At 38.9% G+C, this 25,693-nt stretch overlaps 1 protein-coding gene across 6 annotated transcripts in view; it reads left to right on the top strand.

The window, feature by feature from the left end:
* Positions 1 to 25,693, top strand: part of LOC144471317 (rap guanine nucleotide exchange factor 2) — a 275,558-nt gene that overhangs the window by 48,892 nt on the left and 200,973 nt on the right. For all 6 annotated transcript variants that reach the window (XM_078183248.1, XM_078183256.1, XM_078183317.1 and 3 more), the window contains exons 2-3: positions 11,705 to 12,158; positions 24,829 to 24,956. In XM_078183248.1, the coding sequence (XP_078039374.1) occupies positions 12,090 to 12,158; positions 24,829 to 24,956 (197 nt within the window). In that variant the 5' untranslated portion in view covers positions 11,705 to 12,089. The remainder of the gene's footprint in view (positions 1 to 11,704; positions 12,159 to 24,828; positions 24,957 to 25,693) is intronic.

The following is a 25,693-nucleotide window of genomic DNA, read 5'->3' as shown; positions in this document are numbered from 1 at the left end:
ACTTTTTCTTGTAGAAGCATCTTAGCAGCGTTCAGAAAAATTCGTTTCAATGCTTTCTTTACTTGTTGGTCAATTTTCTTAAATAAACTTTATACACGTGCTCGCTTGCAGTGGACAATTTATTCAAATATCTTAGACGCATCACTTGACTTGAATAAATCTTTTTTTCAGAAACAGTGAAGGTATGAATACCTACAGGGCTGACTATGTCTTCAGCTCTGCATATTTCATAGAATATGTATGAAATTTGGATCACTAGTCCGACTCGTTAACAGTTCAAGAGGTTAGACATAAAACGTTTCCTAGTATCGCTTGAACCATTATATCGACAACAATCGATGCAATAGCGGAAACCGGTCCGCGCCGTAAGAGTAATTAGCGTTCGGTGTCCGGCTGTTCTTGGACCGCGAGGTCCCGGGTCGAGTGGCCGGAGGAAATGACGCTATTCTCAATATTTGCGGACGGGGAATCGAGCGACACGGTTCCTCAAAGACGGTTCTATCGTTCGCAATTTTTAATACTCCGCGAAACTAACGTATAACCCGGGGCTATGCGCAACTTCTTTTTTGGCCGGCGAATCCCGAGGATCGGGAAGCCGGGGAAAGCGCCTCGAGAGCAGCGAGCGCAAAGGGTGGCGACCCTCTGATCTCTGGCGTACCCTCTTTCCCGCCCTTCCTGCTCGAGCCGCGTCGAGTCCTCCAGCCGGAAGGGCACATGCGACAGGTACTTCGTTCGCGTGGAGTGCGGCACTTCGTGTACACTTTAAAGTCGCCGCCAGGGCCGCACTTTGTTCTGTTCCTAGCTAAACTTTTATTTTACTAGAAAATAACGATCCGCGGTGTCGCGCGGCGCGACGTTTCGACGACCTAGGAGCATTTAACACTTTTACGGCGCGATACGATTATTAATTCCGTCCAGAGAAAAGAATGCGTAATTATTTTGATTGTTTTATATGATTCTGTCGGTGATAATAAGTAAATAAAAGTAAAATTTAAAAGCCGCGGATCACATTTTCGCTACGGAAAAGATTAATCGAAATAATCTCGGGAACCCCTCATTTTTCGGATTTACAATAATTTTGATACACCCTGTATATACATAACAATATTCTAAAGACTAGAACTTTGCGTCTATTTGCAAATTTGCAAGCTACCATTTTTATGCCCACGAATTTATTCGAATAATAATCAACTCTGTTAATGTATTTGATAAATATCATTAATATCGCTGTCATATTAATCTAATGCGTGCAATAATTAACCTGATGTACAATAATATTTCTAGTTCTTACGTCTCGGTCGAACGATGCTCGCAAGTGATAAATAATGAAACGTCCGGTGATTCGGTCGCGGAAATAAGAACGTGGTTGCCGGCGGTCTCATTCCAGTTTCGAATTCAAGCGTTTCGCACGCGCGAGCCCCGACAGCAACAGTGCAGAATTGCAGAGCGTTTCGTTTTATCAGGCTGCGGTGCCGTATTCGTCGAGATGCGACGAGGGCGTGCAAAGTCGAATTAATAAAATGTTATAGAAAAACCGGAGAGCGCGTAGATAGCTGGCAGGGAGGAACGCCGCGCGCGCGCCCCGTTAATGAGGATGTGCGTATATTATGGTGGCGTAGGTCGCTCGTTGCGTTTCTAATCGCTGGCCGGTGTATACGTTATGCCAGCGTTAATGGTAACGGGTAGCGGTCGGCTTATTATGTTGACAGCGATGCAGACGCGTCCGTAGTAGGCCAAGGATCTCTTCAGAGGTCGAGCCTCGCCGGCCGGGGACTATCAAAGACGAACGTTCGATAGCCGCGCGCGCGTTAGATCGCGACGGGGGCGATTATCGCTCCGAGACCGAGTGTCCTAGAAATCTAGGATAATTTGCGTAACGTGACGCTTTCGAAACCGCGCGTTTAAGCGAGCATGCCTGAGCTAAGCCGGGCTGGAGACGCAGCCGAACGGGAGGCATCGTGGAAGTTCTCTCGTCTCTCGTACTCGTCTCGTCGCGCGCGTCGGTGTATTCCGCAGACGACAGGTTTTTCTGAAACTTTTCCAATTGGATACAAGCTGATGCTGATGTTTCCTCTCGTCTAACCTTCAAAGTTTTTAATAAAGAGGATAGTCGCTCGGGCGGAATACTTGTCGTATTGGCCAGACTTGGATTATCTTGGATTACATGTTTCCAAATCGTTTGGTCGAGTATGTCTGTCTGATTCGATCGGATCGTATTGTGTCTTTGTTTCGATGTTCTTTTCCTTCATTGGACGTTTGAGGATAGACTAACAGAGTTGAACAGCATTTAAGTAAATGTACAGTTAAATGATTATTTAAATACAAAATTATTTGCCATTTGTTGGTTTAAGTAAAGAAACAGAAATAATTATTATTTATATAAATCTAATTAAATTATCTAAGATAATAAAGTAATAACCATAGCGGCCAAGAGCTTTTTTTATAATACTCGCTCATAAGACAAAGTATTTTCGTTCAGTGTATGATTACCAAACCAATGATATAATAAGTTGCAGTATGATAAATAAATGAAATGAAAACCAAATTTTGTTCATGTACCCGTACCGTGGTCTTTCGTTTTCTGTGGCACCAAGTGCTACGTGCCTATAACAGAACCTTTCGGCCGTTAATGGTTAGAAGAGGAACAATTTCTATTTTGCATTATTTTATCCTTGCAGGAGACTTGCAGTTCCTAGTACCTTAATTTCGCCGAAATTTCACGATTTCGGAGCTTGGAACGTGTCAAAGTGGTCGTCATGGCATAATCGCGTATCGCTACCCTCTTTATTGGGTTTCGTAATGATTGGCATTAGGAGACGCCGACAGTCCGTGTTTGTCAGCAGTTTGTCGCCGCATCTACACCGTAGGGAGTCGAGCGAGATTGAATCGAGAGATGCTATCAACGATATTGCGGACAGTGTTTGGTGTCACAAAGAACCGTTTGCGCGGCACTGCACACCGCGACACGTTATGCGTCCCTCGTTTCGTGCATCGTCGCAATCTGTGCTGCGTTGCATACCATCCCCCGGCTGATATCCCCGTGTAACGTAATGAAAACGTGAAATACGGGCCGCGATAACGCGTCCCCCTTTCCTCGATGTTACTAATTCATTCGGAGCACACTCGCATCAGAGTTCTTCCCGAGTCAGAGCGTGGTCGCGATGTCTTTGAAAATTGCTGGTTAAGGTAGAAAAGACCGCGATAATCGAAACGTACATATTTATAGATACAGTCTGCCCGATTAGGCTTTCATCCAGAAACTCTTAGTTATCTTCGCTCGGATCACTGAGTTATACAGCGTGGACCGGAATTCGTAGTACAACGTAGCAGGGGATGATTCTACGTGAAAGAAATGAACAAAATTTGGTACAACATTTGTTTCTACGAGGCTCTGTTTTCGAGAATATTGACTTTGAATTTTATCAACTTTGTGAGGGTTTTAGTTGTCGCCTAGTCTTCTTTGCAAACATTGACGATGGTAGAAACATTTCGTTTAGTATGTATGTAGTTCGCAACGAGATAAATGATTTTGTTGCTATGCGACATTCAATTGGGGCACCGGGTTAAGCTATATTCGAATTTGATGTCGCACGAGAGCTAAATCGTTGCTGTTCGGTAATAATCGAATAAAGCACGTTTCATGGTTGCATTAAAATTGATAACCCGCGCAGTGCAATGTCGTGTAACAATGTTGCGTGACTCGGTCATATTGTTCGAAAGACACACTTGGTCTTTTCTTGTACCGGATACGGCGCATTGTGGAATTCTCCTTAATATTAACAAAAGTCTTTTGAGTGACTCGCTTTATAGATATTCTCCACTTACTGGTAACTAATCTGTTTGTATAGAATTTTATTGGCAACGAAGGAAACAGAAATATTTGAAAATTCATGAGATTTTAATCATTATTTTTATTTCCCATTAAATCTTATTCAGACTGGTAGAAAGTGTAAAAATTCGCGGGATTGTAATTGCAAAGGGAATATCTGCACAAAATGTTAAATTAACAATTTACGTTTTACAACAGAAATACTTCTGCCACGATTTAGATTAAAATGCTTATAAAACATATTCATCAATTTTTCACATTTTAGGATGATACTAGAACAACTGTAAAAAAAATCTGCACTCAGTGTGATCGATAAAACGCGTAACAAAATTTATCTTGAAAATATGTCGAAGCAGCTGTGCAGTTAATGAAATTTATGACGGTATTTATCTTTTAACCAGACTCATAATTTTCACGATATTTTACAATTTAGTGTAGCTTGTCAAGGATTAAATTCTGTTGTGATATCAATCCAAAATAATTCACGACGAATCGTGTTTTTATTTTAGAACTTGATATTTTTCATCGCTGTAACACATCGCGTCGTTCCGAAAAGTGTTGTGATCGCAGTTATCATGTTTCCAATAAAGAATATTGCAATCCATAGTGGAATCTACCACTATGGCAGAGCAACGATTGATTTAGGAACGATTGGAACAACGCTGGGTAGATATGAAATTTATGAGATAACTGTAATTTGATTTATTCGCCGGTTGCAACTTTAAATAAATCTGTGCCCTATTGAAGCGAGGCATGAACTCCGTGTCGGCAATTTGTTTCATTATATCTACCCGAGTTATTCTACTGTTATTGAAAGAATGATATCTCTTGACGAATTGGCCGTCGACGAAAGCGAAAGTCAATTAATAACTGCATAATAACTACAGTTCGATTTATACACAATTTTTAAGCTTAATCTTCTTTTAAATTACATTCTACATTTTATAGAAATTACGACGTGCGACATTTTCCTGTGTAGCATGAACAACTGTCTTAAAAAAAAAGGAAAAGAAACGACACGCTATCTTATCTCTGTACGCAATCTTCAAACAGCGAATTAATTTTCATTGCGAGGGACGCGCGATTATTTAACATCGGATCAAATTTTCTCGTCGCAAATCCAGTACTGATTCGTTCGACGCACTAATATTAAAGCGGAACCGCTTTCAACGATGACAAAATTAATAAACACCGCCTCGATATAATTTATGCAAATGATAGACTCTCCGGCTTTAATTAAAGCGCATTCGCGTTCGTCGATGATTCACGGTGGAAAGAATTGTTGCCGGAACAGGCCGCGTGAATTATTCCGCTTATCGGGTTGTTCGCGGTGTCAAGTGTTATCGGCGTATTCTTCTGGATTATCGAGTATAGAATGCCGGTGTCATCAATTTTCTTGGCGAAATTAGGTTTCTTGATAGCGACGTTATCTAATTTCTGTGGTCGGAGGAGAATCGGGGAATATGCGCGCAAAGTTTAATCCGCGAAGTTTCGAACTGCGATATAAGACGATTCGGCGTATGTAAGCGCTTACGTGTATTGGCAGTCATTATATATAATGACTATACATTATATACAATAAATTTTTAATTTAAAGAACAATTACACTCGATTGAACCGAGTTTAGTAAAATATATCTATTGCGCATTCTATTCGATGATGTTACTTTTTAACACAGATTAGTAATGTATACTGTCATTTATTTATAACATTTATTTTTGTAAATAATATTACCGGATTATTAACAGATAAAATTATAAGATTTTTATAGGTGCTTGTTACGTTTGAAAAAGTGTAAATATTAAAACAAAAATTTTTGTTTTGGTACTTACTGATTGTAAAATAAAATATTATTGAATATATAATAAATTAAAATAATATCATTGACTGTGTTGCAATTCGATGTACTCGCGTTAAATATGAAGTTCTAAATCAGATACATAATTGGTCAAATCAAATTGAGAAATAAGAATAGGTGAGATCTGAAATCGAGTATATTGCAAGTATACTTGAACTTTAATAGGTCGAACCTTCTATAAGTACATTGGCAAAAAAAGCAGTACTTTCACGTATGAATCTTAAAAGAGATCGTTTACATTGTCTACATATTCCGTAAACAGTAGAACAGTAACTACGTATCGATCTTTGCCAAACGTGATACCACTAGATGCATTACCGTAGCATGGAAATACTGGAATGGAAATCTGTGTGTATTAAACCAACCGCAAATAGCTTTGGATCCACAACACTGAGGACGATGACTGGTACTATTTAGAGAATTAGCACCGTTTGGTTAGGCATTTGTAGATTCCAACTCTCTAGTTACGAACACATTAAGTAATGGATAGTGCAACGAATTCTCACGCTGTTGGTGGAAATTCGCGAACAATGCGGAACGGATTTCGCTAAAAAGAACTATAAAAACGAGCCACGAAGCTCGAATAATCATATCTCTTCTTCCTCAGTTGTCCAATTTTGTTATAAACCGAAAAGATAATTAACTGTATTATGATTTGGCTTGAGAAATCGAATTATCATTCATACTACCTGTTAAGACAGAAACTTCTATTTTTTATTACATTTTTTGGAAAGACAACCATAGTTTCTTATTGTAAATAGTTTAACACATGCGATTCTAATACGAAGTGCAATCTATTAATGAACAGTAACTAAATATGAACTCGTAACAATAACAATTTATTTCGATCTGGCACGAGTTTAAAATATATCTAAGTAAAGAATATTGTCAATTATTTTTACAAAAGTCAAGATGAATTGGAAAACATATTTTTCATAATCTTCAAAATGTATCTACATGTTGCATTTCAAAATCAAGTGTTGCAGCTATGGATTTATATGCAGAAGAAATATTTTCTGCATTAACTTCAACAACTTTTTTTCTTTTCTTGAACATTTTAGGAAATTGACAATATTAAAAGTATTTCTAGATTTCAAATTCTGACATCTTCTATATACGGTTACGGAACAACCGCCTTCGGTATATGTGAAAAACAGCGATGATAGAATATCCAGGTGTTGAAATTCCTTTCACGATTATTTCTGACTGGACAAACAAATCGTGATATCGAACCGCGTTACGACGGTAATTACTCGTGCTCTCCCAGCGTTGGTCCTACATTCAGCGTCTTTAACGAGGCGCGTTAACCAGACACCGGTAAAAATATCTTTATATATAGGGTGTCCAAAAATATTCGCTTGAATGGAACGATTCTTCGGATGATTCGAAATAACTTTTTGCTCAGCGGCAATGTTCATCGTGGGTTTGTTAACGAGTTGTTAACGAAAAACACGGGCAAATCAGGGAGCCAGTATAACTGATACGTTCTGATGCGACAGCGAACTCGACGCGACATTGGTCGTAAGGGCAGGTCGAAAAAAGGCGGAAGAAAAACCATTTTTCGAAACTAACATCGTAATGAAAATTTCGTTCACTAATCGTTACTTAAGCGTATGGACTATAATTAACCGTTTTCATTATTTGTTAATTTTGTTCGCGACTATATGGTTTCGAAATGGCTTATCTCCAAATCATGCTGTGATTTCATCGATTATGTTTATTGCGAGTACTTTACTGTGCTGTACTCGCGCTCTGATTGGTCCGTGTTTTCCGTTAATAAATCGTTAACAAATTCTCAGAGAAAAGTTTCGCTAAAGAAGAAGTTACTTCTAATCATCTCAGGCATCGTCCTTTTTAAGGATTTGTAAAGGGCGCTTTCCGAAGATCCAGTGCCTAGCGTGCGGAGATGCTACACGTCGAATAGATCGCGTTAATGTCGAATGCGCCAACCAGCTTGCACAATTGCCTCTTCAATGTAATAGGTATCGTCGCCTAAAGTTGCAACGCGAGCTCGGGAATCGTTGCCCTTCTAAGAATAAAATTGACCGCGCGGGTGTATATTTCAGGTTCTTACGTTACAAACGTTACAGGTGTAATCTAGCAGCCTGTACCGTGCGGCTGGAGTTCAGAGTTTATTTAACGTCTTTGCGCGGAGAACGTGTCGCACAACTTTGATGAGATGGTATGAAAGTGTAAAGTTTAAACACCGCAGGAACTACACACACGTATATAAACATGCATACATATTCACAGGTCAGTCTAACGTTGGACACTACATGTATTTCGTTTGTCATTAATTTAATCTTATTAACAATTTCTTGCTTTCCTCGAAAGTTAAAAGAAGCATCGATTGTCTATTGTCGCGACACTGTTACCGATCTTTGCAATGGTAAACGACGACGACGATGCTTAACGAACTGGGACAAAATATATTGTGATCAGTAAATAATTTTATGTAGGAATACGTTTGATAAGATTTTGTCACTTCGTTGCCATGACCGTGCGGAATTTAATAATCTATAATATTAGGATATCTCGTATGTCATTGGTAGCAAAAATGATATCCGGATCAGAGTTCGGCAAAATTTTATTCGGATGAGAGATAAAAACTAACGCATGGAATCTCGTTCGACGCTGACGCATAAAACCTTATCTAGATAAAAATTTATCCGAGTAAAATTTGATTCGATACTATCGAGTATAAATATTATATTATATTAGTATTAGTATTATATTAGCATTAGTATTATATTAGTATTAGTATTAGTATTATATTAATATTACATTATATTATAATATCGATTAAAAACTTATCCAATCGAACATTTTCGTGCAAAGATTCTCGACTATTATCAAAGTTATGCTAGTTTCGGAAGTTAATGAATTTGGAGGCGATCATTTCGACGAGTCCCGCGGTTCTAGGTTTAATGAATGACGAGAACGCAGGAGAATAGAATCCCTCGATCGTTTCTTACGGCGCGCAGGCCGCGTTTTCTTCCTTGACATTCCGTTTCACGCGAGTCCGCCGTGCATATACGGCCACGGACGAGTTGTGAACGAGACGCCGGCTCAGCAAGTTTCTTTTGGGAAGGAAGAAAGAGCGGCGCGGGACCACGGGAAGATGAAGAAGCGGAGGAAGAACAAAACGAGAAACAGGAGTCCAAACAGATACGATGTGCAAGGTCGTTGTAGCCCGTTCTTCTACCGAGTCGAATACTCTCGTGCGCTCCCTTCGCGACGTTTCCTGCGATCGTCGTCCTTTTATCGGGTTCCACCGTTCCGTTTTCTGCCTCGGTTTAGATTACGAAAATGATTTTCCGGCGATCCGTTGCCGAGACGCCGCGATCGGGTCGCCACATATAAAATGTCCGGATTTGCCTGATAATAACGATATCTACGGTTCTGTTTTCTGTAATATGGACGTCTCGGAGACCAGTCAGCGTCGAGACAGACGAGAATCTTGCAGAATGGCTGTGGGAATAACAAAGCACAGTTTTTATTATAACGTACAACTGAACGAAATCAGAAGAGAAATAAAAGAAAAATGTCATTGTTTTCCTTTTAGAAAAAGCTATTCCTACTGAACAATATTTTTGTTTAGTCATTCATTGGTCGGTATAAAAGCTGCTATTACTTATTTCTGAAGAAATTGGTTACAGTAAATTTTGTCTAAATGCCCCTCAACTTTTAAACAGGAATGAACAGTTCGGAAAGAGGAGATACGATTTATTATTATATGGTAATACTGTAACTATAAAAACGAACCACAAGGTTTGAATGTGAAGAGAATTTACTGTATAGAGATTTATCGACCGAATGTAATCGAACTAATGAACAATAGAGTATTCTGAGAGTTGATTTGTGTTCTTCAAACATCTAAACGCTTTGCATAGATGAGCCCCAAAGTTTTAAAGGTTTTTACTGGTTATATCGTGGATGTGACTGGATTTGTCTACAGAAGGGAGGCACTAGAAGCACGTCGGTTAATTAAACGAAGTCCGCCGGCTTCGGAAAACCGGCTGTTTACGATCGGGCAAGGTTAATCATCCGTGAATGATGTCTCGAAGGCTTGCAGAAAAGTTCAACAGACAGCACATCGGAGATTAAAACAGTCTCACCGAAAAACCATTGTTGCGAAACTCGGTCCCCCGCGCAGCTTATTATCGGGCTCCGCGTTTTTTTTCCGTCTCCGTTTTCAGGCAACGAACCGGCGGGACGGCAATTCCCATAGGCCTCCGTTATAAACGCGATTCACCATTTTAGATCCCGCAAAATTGCGTCCCGTTGACAGAATCGTCGGACCTGGGGAAAAAAAAGCTCTGACGGTCGGCCGACTTCGCCGGCTGAATTTCCCAAGCCGCTGGCTCTATTGTCGAAACCAGATATTATTTCCAAACCCGCTGTCTATTGTTGATCATGTCGGAAGGGAAACCGAGACCGATAGTTTGATAAAACGATCTTTTAATACCTACCATGCGCGTCTGTTTAAACTACTGGTCTAGACCGGGGCTCGAATTCCATTGTGATTTAGCTGTAAACTTTTCTGAACGTAAGCTATTTAGGAAATCTCTCGTTTCCGAATTATTTCTTCCTCTATTTTAAGCTAACTTTTACATTAGCACATTTATTTCTTATTTTACCTTTTTTTATTTATTTATATTTCCAAGTGAAATATAATAGCTTACTACTTATTATTAATTAAAGAACTGCAAACAGGACTAATATATACAAACGGATAAGTAAGTTTGTTCGTACTCATTGATATCCTGTATAAGTTTCAATTATGTAAAAATTCGTGTTTATATAAAAGACATGAACATATAAATTAAATGCTTTAAGAATTGCGATGTAGGTGAAACTATTTATTTTGTCGAAACATCGGACGTCGCATTAATGAGCACAATAATCGACGCACTTACTTTAATACACATAAAACATTAATTCAATAATAAGCTTCTTATGGATCTTACTTCAAATTGCGGAATTTCTTCTTCAGTTCGATGTACCAGCACATATAAACCGACTAACGCTATAAATCCGGAAACATTTTTCAAAATGTACCACTTCCGAAACGAAATGATTTCCAGCCAACTGTACGCCGCAACGAGAAGGATATTGTTAAACGTCGACCGTTTCCCTGAAATCGTTCCGCCGGAGGTATTGCTCGGATCCGCAGTTCAGCAGCCGCGGCGCGAAGGAAAAAGAAAATACCGTTACAAATTATGAATGAATCGCGAAATACGCGGGATGAATTATAAGCGCGACGGAAGTCGCTTGTTAAGGCGTGCTACACCTGCAGATAGATTGCAGGGAAATGATAGCGAACGCGAACTGGAAATAGGCTCGTCGACCTTACGCGAACCGATCCGACCTGATCCGACCCGAACCGATCCGATCCGAGCCGATTCGATCGGAGGTCGATTTAAATCAGGAACAGGACACGGCGGTTGCGCTCGAAACCAGATGAAAACAGATGCTCGAAGGAAGAGAACCGTCGATTTCTTGGTTCATTCGCCGACCTTGGGCGTGTAACGTCACGCAAGTAACAGCGTCTAACCTAACTGCCTTGGCAGGAGGCGAGTCGAGGACGCGAGCCGCGCGCCGTTGCTCCGGTATTAACCGGGCGCACCGCTGTTGGATTCCAGCCGCATCAATATCTGTTATCTTTTCTGAATCGGGCAGCCAAATATTCTGCGCCTTAGCCAGTCATCGCCGCGTCCGTGATATTTTCCACTTTTCTTGCTATAGCCATTTGAGAACCTTTGCTCTTTCACTTAGACACTGCATCGTCCCTCATTTTCCAATTACCTACACGTCATCTTCCCCTCCCACGAAAAATTATAGCGTATTCCGTCACATTGCGAAATAGCTGACGTGAATTATTTTGAATCCATTCTATCACACGAATGAATTCGTTTCTCACGTTTACATGAACGAATTCTACAAGAGTCACGGTAACAACATTAGCGCTAATGCAATGCACGACTTGTTTCATATTTTTCTATATTTTGTTACAGATCGTGCGGCGATCAGCTAACGGCACAGTGATGCGAACGAGTGATTCGACATGACGATAGACAGATAGGACACGCGGACCCTGACGAGATGCCCTACGATGGTCGCCGCTCAAACGAAGATGCAACTGTCGATCGTATCGTTTGATCGGCGATAAACGTGGAAAATCGTTCATAACGAAAATGAAACGTTGCGCGACGATTAATGACACGAGACAGTCGGCAGTTTAAATGACCGGAAGAAGGTCGGAAGGCCTCTAATAGCGGCCAGGTAGTCGGTAGTGGCGACCTTTCGGAAAGCGATGTCCAGAAAGAAGTCCTTCATCGGGACAAGGGAGGACCACGCTGATAAAAGGATCGCAGAGTAGTAGTCTATAGGTAGGCTACTATGACGGACTATTTGGATCCGCATTTCGTCAGGGCTCTTTGCCGCGATCCGGAACGTCGGACGCTTCAAGTAAGTGTCACATTGTGTCGTAGGTTGCTTGTCCTGGCCCGTTGCCCGAAAGATGGCACGAAGAAAAGTGGCCGATTCCTTTCCGCGAAACCTTTCATGTTAACGGCCTCGCAGAATTAGAGTAAATATGTTTCCCTTGTTGGAAAAGGTCCCTTTCTATTAGCTCCAATTTCCGGGAAACGAGGGACTACGCCAACGTCTCGCTCCTCCGTGGTATTCTCCCAGCCTTTCCCATTTGGTTTTCATACCACTTTTGATTATTACCGGCCAAGTTACGCGTTGAACAAGAGACCTGATTAAGTGGAGCGATCGATCGATCTTCCTTGATTCTCATGTCAATTAGTTTATTGGCGCGAACAGAATACGGAAATTGTGCCATCTTTTTAGCAACGGACCTCTAAGCGAGGATGCTACTATTGTAACAACGTAAACCCCAGGGTGGAACGCGCAGCCTAATTTATCCCGTTGTTAATGACTCTATAGGAAACTTTCAGCTGAAATAACATAGTTTAAGAAGAGCTTTAACACCATTGCACCAATTCTTTTACCACCTCTTCTTTCCGGATTTTTCAAAATTTTCTACAGGCAAGCCTACAATACTTTTGGTCTTTTTTTATGTTTTCCTAAACGTAAGAACAAAAGAATTGTAGGTCAACTTATAAAAATCTAAAGATAGCCTTGACAATTTTGTGGAAAAAAGATTGATAAAAAATATGGTACAATTATATCAAACTTCTCTTAAAAATTGTCAATTGTAATTTTTAAGATTGTAATAATACAATTGTAATAATACAATTGTAATCTTCCTTCTAACCGTCGTGAATTTTCTACACGGGGTCACTCGAAGGTCAACGTGTCGACGTGTTTGAAATTCATTTATTTATCAGCTACGATAATACGGTGATAAAACTGTGCTGTTATTAAAAATCACCTTGAGGAGAGAAACCTGGGGGTTACGATATTTTTGCAAACATCACCTCGCGCGTGCATAAGTGAGGAAGATCTCGCGAGGCACAAGACAAATGAACATATCCGTATTATGATTTGGCAATAAGTTTGTACGATAAAACTTGCAGAAGTATTTCGCTAAATTCATTATTGTCACGACATACTGCATGAATTAAAGATCGAAAGTATAATTAATGAGCTCGATAAAAACAGTTTTTGACACGTGTGTGAAACATGTTCGAAGCTCAAGAAAAATTATGAATATTTTAAATTTGTTAATATTGTTAAATAATGCAAGCTGAGTTGCTCTATACTAAAAATAATTCTCCTCTTGCATTTACAATAATTCTTTACACGACAGATATGTTAATAATCGAAATTTGCGTTACCATGTATTAAAGCCAAGAAAATGCATTTTTGATACTTAATTTCTGGCTCGCGCCATCATTTCATCGGGTTGCAAAACCCAGACCTTTCTTAATTTAGTTGGAAAGTAATTAAATGTTTTTGCGGACAGAAATCAAAGACCTGCATATTTTGATCGTCATGAATTTATATGAAGAAAAAGTTGCGAGCTGCATGAACCAGATTTAAATATCTGCTTGGAATTGCAACCTCGTGACTCGAATGCAAAAACAACTGTCTCTGATTAACTTTCACCAAACGAAAGGAAAAAACACGCGTTTAATTAATCGCAAACCATAAGCTTCAATGACGTTAAAATTTCATGGCGTTGTCACCTTCTATTTCTATGTAAAACAGGTTCTCCGATTAAATAGGAATTTATGGGCCGGAAGATTGCGTAACTAACAAATAAATACCGGCCGGCTACGGCCGTAAATTCGATGAATCGTTCATTAATTAAATATAAAATATATATAATACGTGCAATAAACCAATCAACCTGCGAACAATAGAGACTATATCATAAATGCAGTTGACTATTTGTAAAACTCACGGCATTGATTTTGTCAACAGCAAAGAGTAATTGCTGGTTATATTATGATGATAATGACGACGACGATGATGTCGATGATAACGTGGTACGCATCGTCCAACGTGGCAATGCATGTGATTACAGAAATAAATGTAATTACAAATATTCGAAATAGATTTATAAATTACTATAAATGCTTCAATTTATAATAGTTTCACTTGAAAGAAATCGAACATATTTTTAACTTTTCATTTGTTTCTATTAGATTATTCATAACAATACATACATTGTTTTACGTCTACTAATCTTTCCTATAGCAAGAAATAGAAATTTCATATAAAAACTAGATGCAAAGCTTTTCTGCTTTAATATTTTGTTCTCAAGAATAATATCTAATAACGATTACAATTATTTCAAATAACTGAATTTAAAGGCAATTTATCGTCAAGTGATAAAATCATTTGCTTATATCAAAAAACTTCGTTTTAATCACATCATATAAAATGAACAAACAAAAATTTAATACGCTTTCTCGTTTCCAAACGAAAACTGGTTCAAGATGTTTTTGCACCCGGCGCCTTGTATCAAAACAACGCACACCGTCGCACACAATCCGCGAATTCAACGCTATGTATGCACCAGCCAAGGTGCATTGGTGCACCGCGTTTACAGTGGCCGGAAAGGTTAAAGGGCACCATCAATATCCGCGAGTAGAGCCGCCTGAACTTTCGAAAGGTACAACCTGCTGTTTCTTATGTTCGCATAATCATGTCGGACTCTTCGGCGCGCATCGCGCAGGAATTCCTTTGCTGAAAAATTGTAATATCTTCCGCGATCACGATGATCCCGAGAATGCTCTTCGCGGTTTCAGTGCCAATTAGAAGCGCGGGGGTTAAAAGGGGTCCGCGAACGTTCGGTCCGACAATTACTTTCGATAAAGGGAGATCCTGAATGGGGTGGGCGAGCGTTCCGTTGAAAATGAAATTCTTCAATTCATCCACGGTCGAATAGCTTTTCGATGCTAAACATTGTATTAACACTTCGTGCGGTATGCCAGACACGTACGGAGTGGTTTAAAGGCATAGCGGTATAAGCCACGTTTTCTCTCGTTACGAGAAACAAGGAATAATATTGCTCGCTAACTATACATTGTTTACTACTACGTTTCTTTTTCTAGATAAAGTAGACCATTCCAAGACGAATTCATTCACCTATAACACTTCGGTCATTGACCTGTACACACCTAATGTTTTATGTATATTATATACGTATGCGTCATAGTTGGAAAAAATATAATTCGACAGTGTCGAATGAATATGCATCGAATCAAGGATCTAGACAAAAATTGGTCCGATTAATAACCTATTCGGATGATACCTCATTCGCGCAAAAAATAATCGATTTTAATCAAAATGGTACAACATAAATTGTTCTATTCACAGTTCGTTGATTTATTGCGTCCATATTTCTTGTTCACATTATCGTTGGAATAAAAAGAGTAATTTACGAGGAGTAATGAATAATTGTGATTCGAATAAAACATTCGACTACGAAGTATCCATTCGGACAACCGGTTAAACATTTATCCGAGACAATTCGAATAATGCGAAACTCCGATGGCGCGGTTTACACGGAAACGAAGACCAATACGCTCTCCGCGAGTCCTGGCTAAAAATCTGCAGACGCGAAGGTGTGCTAACCGACGACGTGCGTTCCCCTCTGAATTCATTACTGGCGCGGTAATTTCTAATTGGGTGATTTACGAGACGACGCAATTATGAAACGCGTGCACCGGGCCGGGCCGGGCCGGGCCCCGGTTTGCATTGCACGGGATAAACGCAGAGTCGCCGAAATTCAGAGAAATCCGAGCACAATGCGAGCCTCAGATATTGTACGAGTTATCGATCCCGGGGCGCCGGGGTGCCCCTGCTAGTTTTAAACAAATAATGGCGTCTATGCCGACGACCCCGATCGGGGAATATAATTGACAAGTTTTTTTTGTTCGGCTCCTTATTGTCTGTGTCAGAACGAAGCGGGCCGCGGCGACGCGCGCTTTGAAATATTTTACTCTCGCGCGCCTCGCGTCCGATCAGATTTCTCGATATCGGATACAACGATTTCGAAATCGTCGGAAACACGTCGCCCGGTGCGATGTTCCGCGCGATCGCTTCAGTTAACGCCGGCTTTTGGAAATTTCGGAAATTTAATTTTCTCCTTTGGCCGTCGATGATTGGACACGCGTTCTATGAAAAGGAAGTGGCTCTTTAATCGCTTTGCTCTCTTTGTTTTGGAATGAACTTTTCAGGGATTCCTATGGCAGAAGAGCTTGTTATATTGTATCGTTACTTTTGTTTTTAGAAAAAAGTACGCTTGACTTTTGCAGTCGTTGAAACGAACAAAGTTACTGCTTCTAACAAAGATATTGCTAGAACACAATTTCGCGGTCTTTATTAAATTATTCGATCGACCGAGTCGTTAAAAATTGTATTACCATTAAATTCACATGTTGGCAAATCGATAAATAATATATTTAGTTAGATACTGTAAAATTTACATTAACATCGACGATGATAAAAGAGCGGAGACAAACGCACGCGAGTTCCACGCTTAAAGGACACCGAATCACATTATTCCACGGAACTGCAATGTAATCTATCGTTTACGCGACCGTGCTGGTTATTCCAATTTCTACCGACTGCAAATAACATTCGGAGCATGGGTAAACAGTCAAGCGCCTGTGAAACGAACAATAATCGAATTAGTCAGATTTAGAAAGCTGCCGCTCATTTTTCGCAGCGAGAGATCATGAATATTCCAAGCTGCCGTGTGATTAGCACAATGAGTGTGCTCTGTTTCAATCGGCGAACAATCCGCCTAGTTAGCATTCACGTTTGTTTGAGATTATTCCCCCGCCCTAGCCCCAGGTTGAATTTAAACGAGTTGTGCAGAATAAACCGGGAAGGAACGCGTTTTCCGCAATATCGCAGGTGAGCTGCCATTTCGTTCCGTTTCTCGTAAAACGCGCTTGAGGATTCATAGTGACTCACCCATTTACTCGTGTAATTTTCGTCGTAACAGTTCGGTATACAAATTGTTTCGCGATTCTTCTTTATTTTCCTTGTTTCCTTCGTTTCAATATTTTTGCCTGCTCATACTGTCTGGCGAAGTTTCAAACAGCAAATTACTTTTGTTTGCGTCACTATGCAATTAAAATTATATAATAATCACGCCTAGGATCGAAATAAATTTTTATTCAAATTTATTAGTCAAATGTGATATTTAAAAAAAATGTTTGGTTTTTCTTTTTTTATTTAAAGCTGTGTAACCCTGTACAGAATTATTAGCTACGCATCAACTATTAGCAATGCAACTTTCAAAATGGCTCGATCGATGTTTTAAGCAATTGTAGTGAATTTTTACTATTTCTCATCATAAATCACTGCTGAAATTCCCGTAAAATCGAAGTAATTTAATTAACGAAATCAAAAGTAGAAAGATAAAATTTTACACAGCAAATGCTATCTTAAATCGTTCGCATTTGAAAGATTCTAGAAAAATTCAATTCGTTCAATTCCTATAAATAATATGAATATTGATAACGCAAGTTAGGACAGTGCGGTATAACAAAGTAGAATAGAATCAGTAAAATATAAATATAATCCTATAATAGGCTTTAGGTATTAGGTTTTAACTTGAGACAGCGTGAAGGAGAAAATGAGAGAAGGTAATACTGGTTCGTGGTATAAAGATATTAATAATGCTATTAAAAATTAATTGCGCAACCTAGCCAAAAGTCAGTGTTCAAAATCGTATTATTCGATGTGCCTTCATTGACCAACGAATCAAAAATGTTTGATCAACTTTGCTGTTTTCGAAACATACAACAATTGTTATTGGCTATTTTGTGTGAAATAAATACGTGTCAAGGAGCGTAAGAGGTGGACATGAACGCAGGAAATAGTTCTCTTACCTTTCTATGATACATCCGAATGGTCAATTGAGCAACTTGACAGACTTTATGCCAGGCGATCGAGGAACCTCCCTCGCAGCGGCGTAGCTCAATTAAAGGTTCTGCTGATTCAGATGAGGAAATTGTCGATTTGTTGCACTTCACCGCAACATAGTTTAGCAACACCTAGAACGAAGCCTATACAATGTCCGAGCCTGTTCATTAATCTTGCGGAACACGACTTCTTTCCTCGGACAGGTGTCCACTCTACGGATTACAAAAGCGTCGCCGACCGATAATAGGACATTTGGGTAAACTACTTCGGTTGACAAATTACTCGAGCTTTACGAGCTCTAACATTTTCAGACGAATTAACGATCGCAAATAATTATTATATTAAATATAAATACGAATTATTAAACTATACAGTTCGATGAAAATATATAATTTTGGCACCCATTTTAATGATTAATAGAAATGAAATCAAGTAGGCAGTTCTTGTTAAAAATTGAAGATTGTTATGTTCAACTGAATAAAGCATTGTAAAACTGAAATTAGTAGAACTGAAAGCTAAAGAAAGAAGGATATCTTTTGTGACAATTAATTTTGCGTAAATATGAAAAGTTTACTGTGTTAAATGATTAATAGGAAAGCTTTGATAAATAATCTGTGTCCATTATCAAACTGCAATAAATAACAAATGTTTATTCTAGATTCAAAAATCGTTTCATTCCATTATTTTCATGAATATTCTACGTTTGAAATATATACGCTTAAACAGTGTGATATATTTACCCTACACACACGAAAAATCACTTGTTTCATATAAATCCCTTGTATTGCCTTTCTCGCATTCAAAAAAGTTTGCCAGCCTCGGGCATAAAATTCTCTCCTAAAAATACTGTCGTTCTCCCCGTCCAAAAAAAAAAACAAAGCTACAGTTTACTGTTACTTCCATCGAGGAATACGGTAAAGGAATATTATTCGGTCGGCACGAGAATAAAATGTTTACTTTTAGATAGCCTTCCGTGGCAAACGGCCCGAAGCGCGCGCGCGCGCGCGACGCTTAAGCGATCTTTGAAAATCTTATGAGACGCGCTCGTAATTTCGCTTCATACGATCCATACACGAAGGTCGTCCAGTGTTCGCTCTACTTTTCGTGTGAAAAAAAGAAGGGAAGAAACACGCCGAGGGGGGGAGGAGGAGGAGTAACGTTCGAAACACGGTTCCCCTCTTCTGGTCGCACACTGCGTTTTGGACACCGTATGCTGCCCCTCTCGCATGTGCGCACGGTATTAAATTATGGGGATCGTCTTCCAGGTTGGCCACCGCAAAGTTCGGCAAACTTCGGCGTAATTTACAACGGAAACAAAAAAACGACGTTGCTCAGTCAAATTGACGAAAAACGCGTTGTGGAAAATGATCGAGAATAATGAGAAATTAAATGGAAGTAAATTGAATATTTCATGTATAAGGCGTGCAGCATGTTCGTCGGAAAAGGCAGACAAAGGCAGAGAAGCTACTTTATCGTTTTCTAACAATGAGACGAAGGCATGGGTTGAAAATAGTAGGTTAATGACAAAAAGTATGGACTTACATAAAGTCTGCTGAAACGAAATAAAATGTTCATCTTCTGTTTTTTAACCGAGGTAACATACCAAGTAATAGGAGAGACCAAGTCGAGATATTCGGGCTGATAATCGTACAAACATTAATAAAAGTAGTAATGTAATATTGTAAACAAAATTAGTTAATTAATATTTTTTGTAGAAATGCTAATTACTTTAATTTTTAGAAACCAAATAAGTTGTCATAATTTTACAGATTCCAGTTATTTCAATTTATTTTCACCTACTTGAAAATGAATTGAAATGAAGAATTGCTTAATTCTTGTTAAAGTTTTCATTCTACAATAATTTTTCTAGAAATACATAAATTACGACCTTGCAATAACTAATTCTACTACTAAGTGAAACCATGAACGCGAGAAACGTATTTTGTTCGACAAAAATGTCGTACGCGCGATTCGGCATTATTTATTATCGGACTTCCGGGATACATCATTCCGGACGTAAACGACAGAAACAAACCACCCCCGTTTCACTGTAACGATCCATGAGTTACGTCGATACCGGGCTCGACTGTTAATGTTGATTGCGGTTGGCGTTAGCAAACAATCTAGACGAAACGGCGCCGTGAAGTTTGTGAGTTTCAGTTAAACATGCATCGAAGTAGACGGGTGAATTTGATTAGAAATTTAACACGATGTTGCCAGGATGTAGACGGCGCGGCGATCAATATCTAACAGAGCAATTGATACAAACTCGCCGCCGGTAGCCACGTAAAACTGAGAGGTGAAGATACGTGCTTCCGGCTTAAATAGTTATCACGGATCTTCACGTCGGACCGTGCAGCGTTATGCAAAACAAAGATAATGTATAGGATCTTTGTCTTCCTTGATCGTTTTGATTATGAATTCGTGTACGATACGTTAAAGATGAGAATGTACTTTTATGTTTGTAATATATATTTTTTATGATGATGCGATTATACAGAATTATATAATTATTAAGAAATAGGATATATTTGATCCTCTTACTGTCTTTCTTATCTACTTATTTCTGCATAGATGCATAAGTTGATTTTATGCCCATAAAAATTTCTGCAATGTTCATCTATCTTTCTTACAGTTTAATTGTATACACAATCGGTTTATTCACAATTTTATATTTCGAGCGAATGTATCGAATTTTAATGCAAATAGTAGAGAATCGATTTCCTCCATTTACTCAAAGCAATATATATATATATAAATAATAAAATCTTTTTGCTGAATATTATTTATACCGCAGTACTTCTCTTGTCATGGTTTAAATAGAAAAAGCAGTATTACTTTTCTGCTCAGTTAATATCACACCAAATGAGTGATTTCGAATAATTATTAATTAATAGTTACTACAACAGTTATAATAATTACAATAGTTGCTTCCAATGAGACGACGTGAAATACATAGAAAATCGCAGTCGTCACATATCAGCCTGGTAGCAGCGAACGTGTCGATAAGTTCTAACGCTGTACCTTTGTTTTGGTTCTCAGCATTTATTGGCAAGTGTATGTATGCTACGGATGATAAGCCCACGCTAAATCGTGCGTTGTTACGAAAAACCACGATATCGATTCGGCGTGCCTACACCAACGAGATACCATTGGGATCGCGAGTGCGCCTATCCGCCGGTGTTGCGCCCGGCGATGCCAATTTCTGTAATCTTCGAAATAATCGGCCCAAAAACAGCGTAAACTCGGCCTCCCTAATGCAGCGCGACGGTCCCGGTGACCGTGGCGCCGGCTAAGATAAGGGAGCCCATAAGGGGGTTCGCGCCACCGTTGCAACGGCCTTTACCCCGCAATCTAAGGACAGATAAATGACTATTCCACGAAAATCCGAAACTAAATTCCCTTGTACCGACGGCCGGGCCGCCCGAAGTCCGGGAGACAGTGCCCGGAAAATGCACTGCGAGACACACTACTCTTCGAAACGACCCCGCTTTTTCTTACTACGGCTATCTCACGGAAACAGGTGGCCAGGAATAGCAACCGGGCTTTCGGGGAAGCTGTCGAGATTCTTCGGTTTCGTGTTATCGGTATTTCATACCCCGCGCCACGAATGTGTTTTTATATCGCCATGGCGGAGAAAGATATTGTGGTTGAGCGAAGTATACGGAATGCGTTTCCGGGAATTTCTTCTTGACGAACGTTGCGACCGAATCAGTTTGCTGTGTATAAGAATTCATGCGACGACGGTAGAACTTTAAACAAGAACTTTAAATAAAAAAAAATATATATATATAAAGATTATTGCATATAAGATGGTATGCATTTATAACTGAGCGTTCCAATAGCGACTCAATGACGATGTACTACTTTCGACCGATGAAAATTATTAACACGTTCGCGGATGTAAAATAACAAGAATGTTATAACATTCAAATTTTTAAACCGCATTATCACGAATTTAATTCTATATTACGTTTATTTTTTGCAATGTACTTTGATGGTTGAAAAATAAATCTCACGTGTCTATTGTTGCAGTTCGTTAAAATAAACAAACGAAGAATGAAATTTCTAAATTACTGTAAAATTCATATTATGTCGTAAGAAGGTTTCATCTAGTTCTAATAACGATAAAAAAACCACTGATGCGTATTTTTATATTTTTAATATAAATCCAGTAATAGAGTCAAATTTTACGTGTCATTTTCATTTAAAACACTTGAAAAAGGTTGCATGAAACGTCTTTCTTTATTTCATTAAAAACATTATTAAATTACCTTTATCATGCAGAATGAAAATTCTAGTATTTAATGAGAGTTTCGGCGAAGCAACAATTGGCTTAAAGACACGGTAATTGAGAAATTTACCTTTTGCATCAAAACTGAAAATTTATTTCCCTCCGTCTACCGATTCTGTTTCTTTCGACTCCGTTTTCGACCCTCGGGCACTAGAATATCGTTCGCAAGATGTCTTCCGGCGTCACTTGGACGTCAGGTACCGTAATCTTGTAATATCGATTATGATGGAGGTCGCCTTGCGTTATCATATACGTCACGCGAAGAGAGTTTAATTATCGTAACGACAACGTTTCCCTCCGCTAAACTTGGCGTTACGCTGATGAAAGTTCGTACGCGCTTTCTATGGAAGTCGATCAACGGGTTCGTCGTAGATCATGCGTGGAAATTAGATTCTTGCTTCCCTCGATCCCCTTACATCATCGATCGGCCCCGCGATGTCTTGCTCTGTCGGACACCTAAAAGAAGGGTTGTGTACACTTTGACCGGCCACTTGGCGACCTCGGGCCTCTTTAAAAATAAATTATACAAAAAATAATATGTAATATTCTCTTTGGTATACATTATTTGAAGCAACTGTCCCATTAATTTATTTCAATTTACGAATAATTTGTTAACTTATAGCTTCTCGTTAAAATATATTTGAAATAATTTCTCATTTCGTTTTTTATTTGACAATACGGTTTTCGAAATAAAATCTCAAATATTCCCGTTCATTATGTCAACATCTTCATTTGCTGTAATTATACCCGTATATTATTTAAAGCAACATCCGTTATGACGATAAATATCGTGAAACTACAAACACATTCATATTTAAAAATTTGATTTCCTTATATAAAAATATTAAACACAATTATTTAATTCAATGGTTTGTGTCGATAAATATTAGAAATAAAAATTCGTTTGAACGCACTAAAAGATCACGCTGCTCTTCGTACTATTTTTGCTATTCGTAAAATAAAAATAAGGAAGTACGATGTTTGAAGTAATCTACGATTTTAAATGTTTATTCGTTATCTTATTTCAAGTGCAATATACCTAACCACGCCTCAGACATTCCGCTTTAAAGTGATTTATTCAATGGACCGGACATTGGAAAGTTGAGATGTACGCTGCCGACAATGAGCAGTTTTTCACGCTTCTTGGATTTTGCAGATATGAATCGGGTTTAATACGCCGTACGCAACGGCGCAAAAATCCACGTTTCGAATCCGAACAAATAATTCCCTTATCTATTGTTGGACGGTGCTTAATGCACTAACTGGTCTGTCGCGGGTACTGCCTATATATCTCCGTTCCTGATTGCACGAAACATAGGAAAACGTGACAGCGACGTGTGCAGGCGGGGTATTGTAAAATGATTCCCTGGTACAGCGTCGTAACTCGTAACCGTGGAGAACAATGCTCCGCCGACAATGCCAGGCTATTATTGCGATTGCTCCGAAACTACGTTTACTTATTAATTTTTTCTTTCTTTTTTTTTTTTTTGAAAGACTTTAATTACGGACGCTTGAGCAACCCGTGGGAAGCGGTCGCGAATCAGTCGCTATTGAAAAATTCGAGGTCCGCGCGCACGTGATGTAAAACGGAAATAATTGTGGAAGAATGTTCCTCTCGGCCGGCGGACACCATCATTCTACGGCTTCCCGGCATGCTTCATTGAACAGCGCGAAATGTAACTATTTTAATACCGTGCAACGAAAGGAATAACAAGAGCACGTCGCAGAGAAAGAAATTGTATATACTGTGATTAATGGTCCGCGGATTTTATGCATGTTTTCAAAAAGAATGTAAAATGTCGAATGAAAAAGGTCATTAACTGAGTTTAATAATGTTTTAATATCACATACGATTTATTACAATGATGAAAAGAGAAAAGACATTTCAGGGTTTGCACAATTTTTATTCTGCATACAAGTCTCTGCAGTGTAATGATTAAGTGGAATTTTGTAATTCCACGGTCCTATGAATATTAATCCTCGTTACTATAATTTATAACTCGAAGAAATATTTATTACATTTGGGAGAGAGATGGTATGAAATAATGTACGTAATAATTAATGAAAAAGTAGAATTCGCAATGAGAATAATCGATTGTATGAATTCTACTTTGACAAAAATTATGTGCTTGAATTAAAAATTTTGTTATCATAATGAAATATGTGAAAGATATTTATTCTTGGTGATTAACAATTGTAATCTTATTAATTTATCTCGCCTGCGTATAATTATCCAAAAACTTGATTTCTAAATGAAAACGATAAGTTATTTAATTTTCGATAAAGTTCAAACGATAGCAGAATGATAAATTTTATTTGAACGCCCACCAAGAAGTTGATTTCGTGTTTCTCTAATTAATAAATGCGATTCTCGCAACTTCTTGAAATTCAAGCATATGCACTCTTACATTCTACGAATAATTGCATTTACTTTCACTTCTTGATTTAACCAAGTAACGCTTGCAACTGATCCCTTTGTCTTTTCAGGATCTACAGATCATATACTATGGTCTGTTAGGTCTGGAAGCATTGCGTCCGTGCAGGGATTCCATTCTTCGAGGACTTTGCAAAGTCGTACGCTACGAAAGGCACCATGCGAACCACGTGCTCTACTAGTAAGTACTTTGTTTCGCACTAATTTATTAGAATAATTACAAACCATTTATTTCCATCGCTTGGCATATTTTTACTTTTCGACTTTTCTTGTTTCCATTTTCTATTATCTGCTTTGTTTGAAACAAGAGGCATTCGGCCATTGTGCATCCGAAGATGAGTGATTGGAATTTATTAATAAATCTTCGCGCTGCTTTCCTGCTAGCGAATAAATCAGTTCGCTGTCTTTCCATCAATAAATTTCTGTCGTATCTGGAGTAGATGGCGCGTAAAAAATTATGCAGACAGTTTCTTTATCGACAGCATTTTTCTTGTCACGTACTACTTTATCGACGTGTTCCTCTTGTGTACCATAGACGAGAGGTATCGGGCTAGGCCTCGAACGCCATACGGCGTTTCGTGTCACACGTTCTGAAATACCGACGTCGTTAAAAAACAGAGGTTATCGCGCGCCCTCTGCCGAAATAGAACAGCAAGCCAGAGAACTACGTAAAACCACAGCACGGAAATTTCACTTCTATTTAACAACGTTGTCGGTTCTAAGAATACAATGTACAATGCCGTAGCGCGAGCTCAAAACTTTCTAGATCGTTGCATTGTCGAAGCAAAGTTTGTAGTTGAAAATTCAAACGGCATTATACAGCGTATATCGCACCTGTAACTATCTGTCACCAAACGTATGATTTGTACAAATTAGTGTCGCCAAATCTTGTAAATTTAATTTTAACTGACAGACTCT

The sequence above is a fragment of the Augochlora pura genome, chromosome 1, assembly GCF_028453695.1.
Source record: "Augochlora pura isolate Apur16 chromosome 1, APUR_v2.2.1, whole genome shotgun sequence".
Taxonomy (NCBI): Eukaryota; Metazoa; Arthropoda; class Insecta; order Hymenoptera; family Halictidae; genus Augochlora; species Augochlora pura.
The sequence above is the reverse complement of the archived record's forward strand: the minus strand, read 5'-3'. Positions and strand labels throughout refer to the sequence as shown.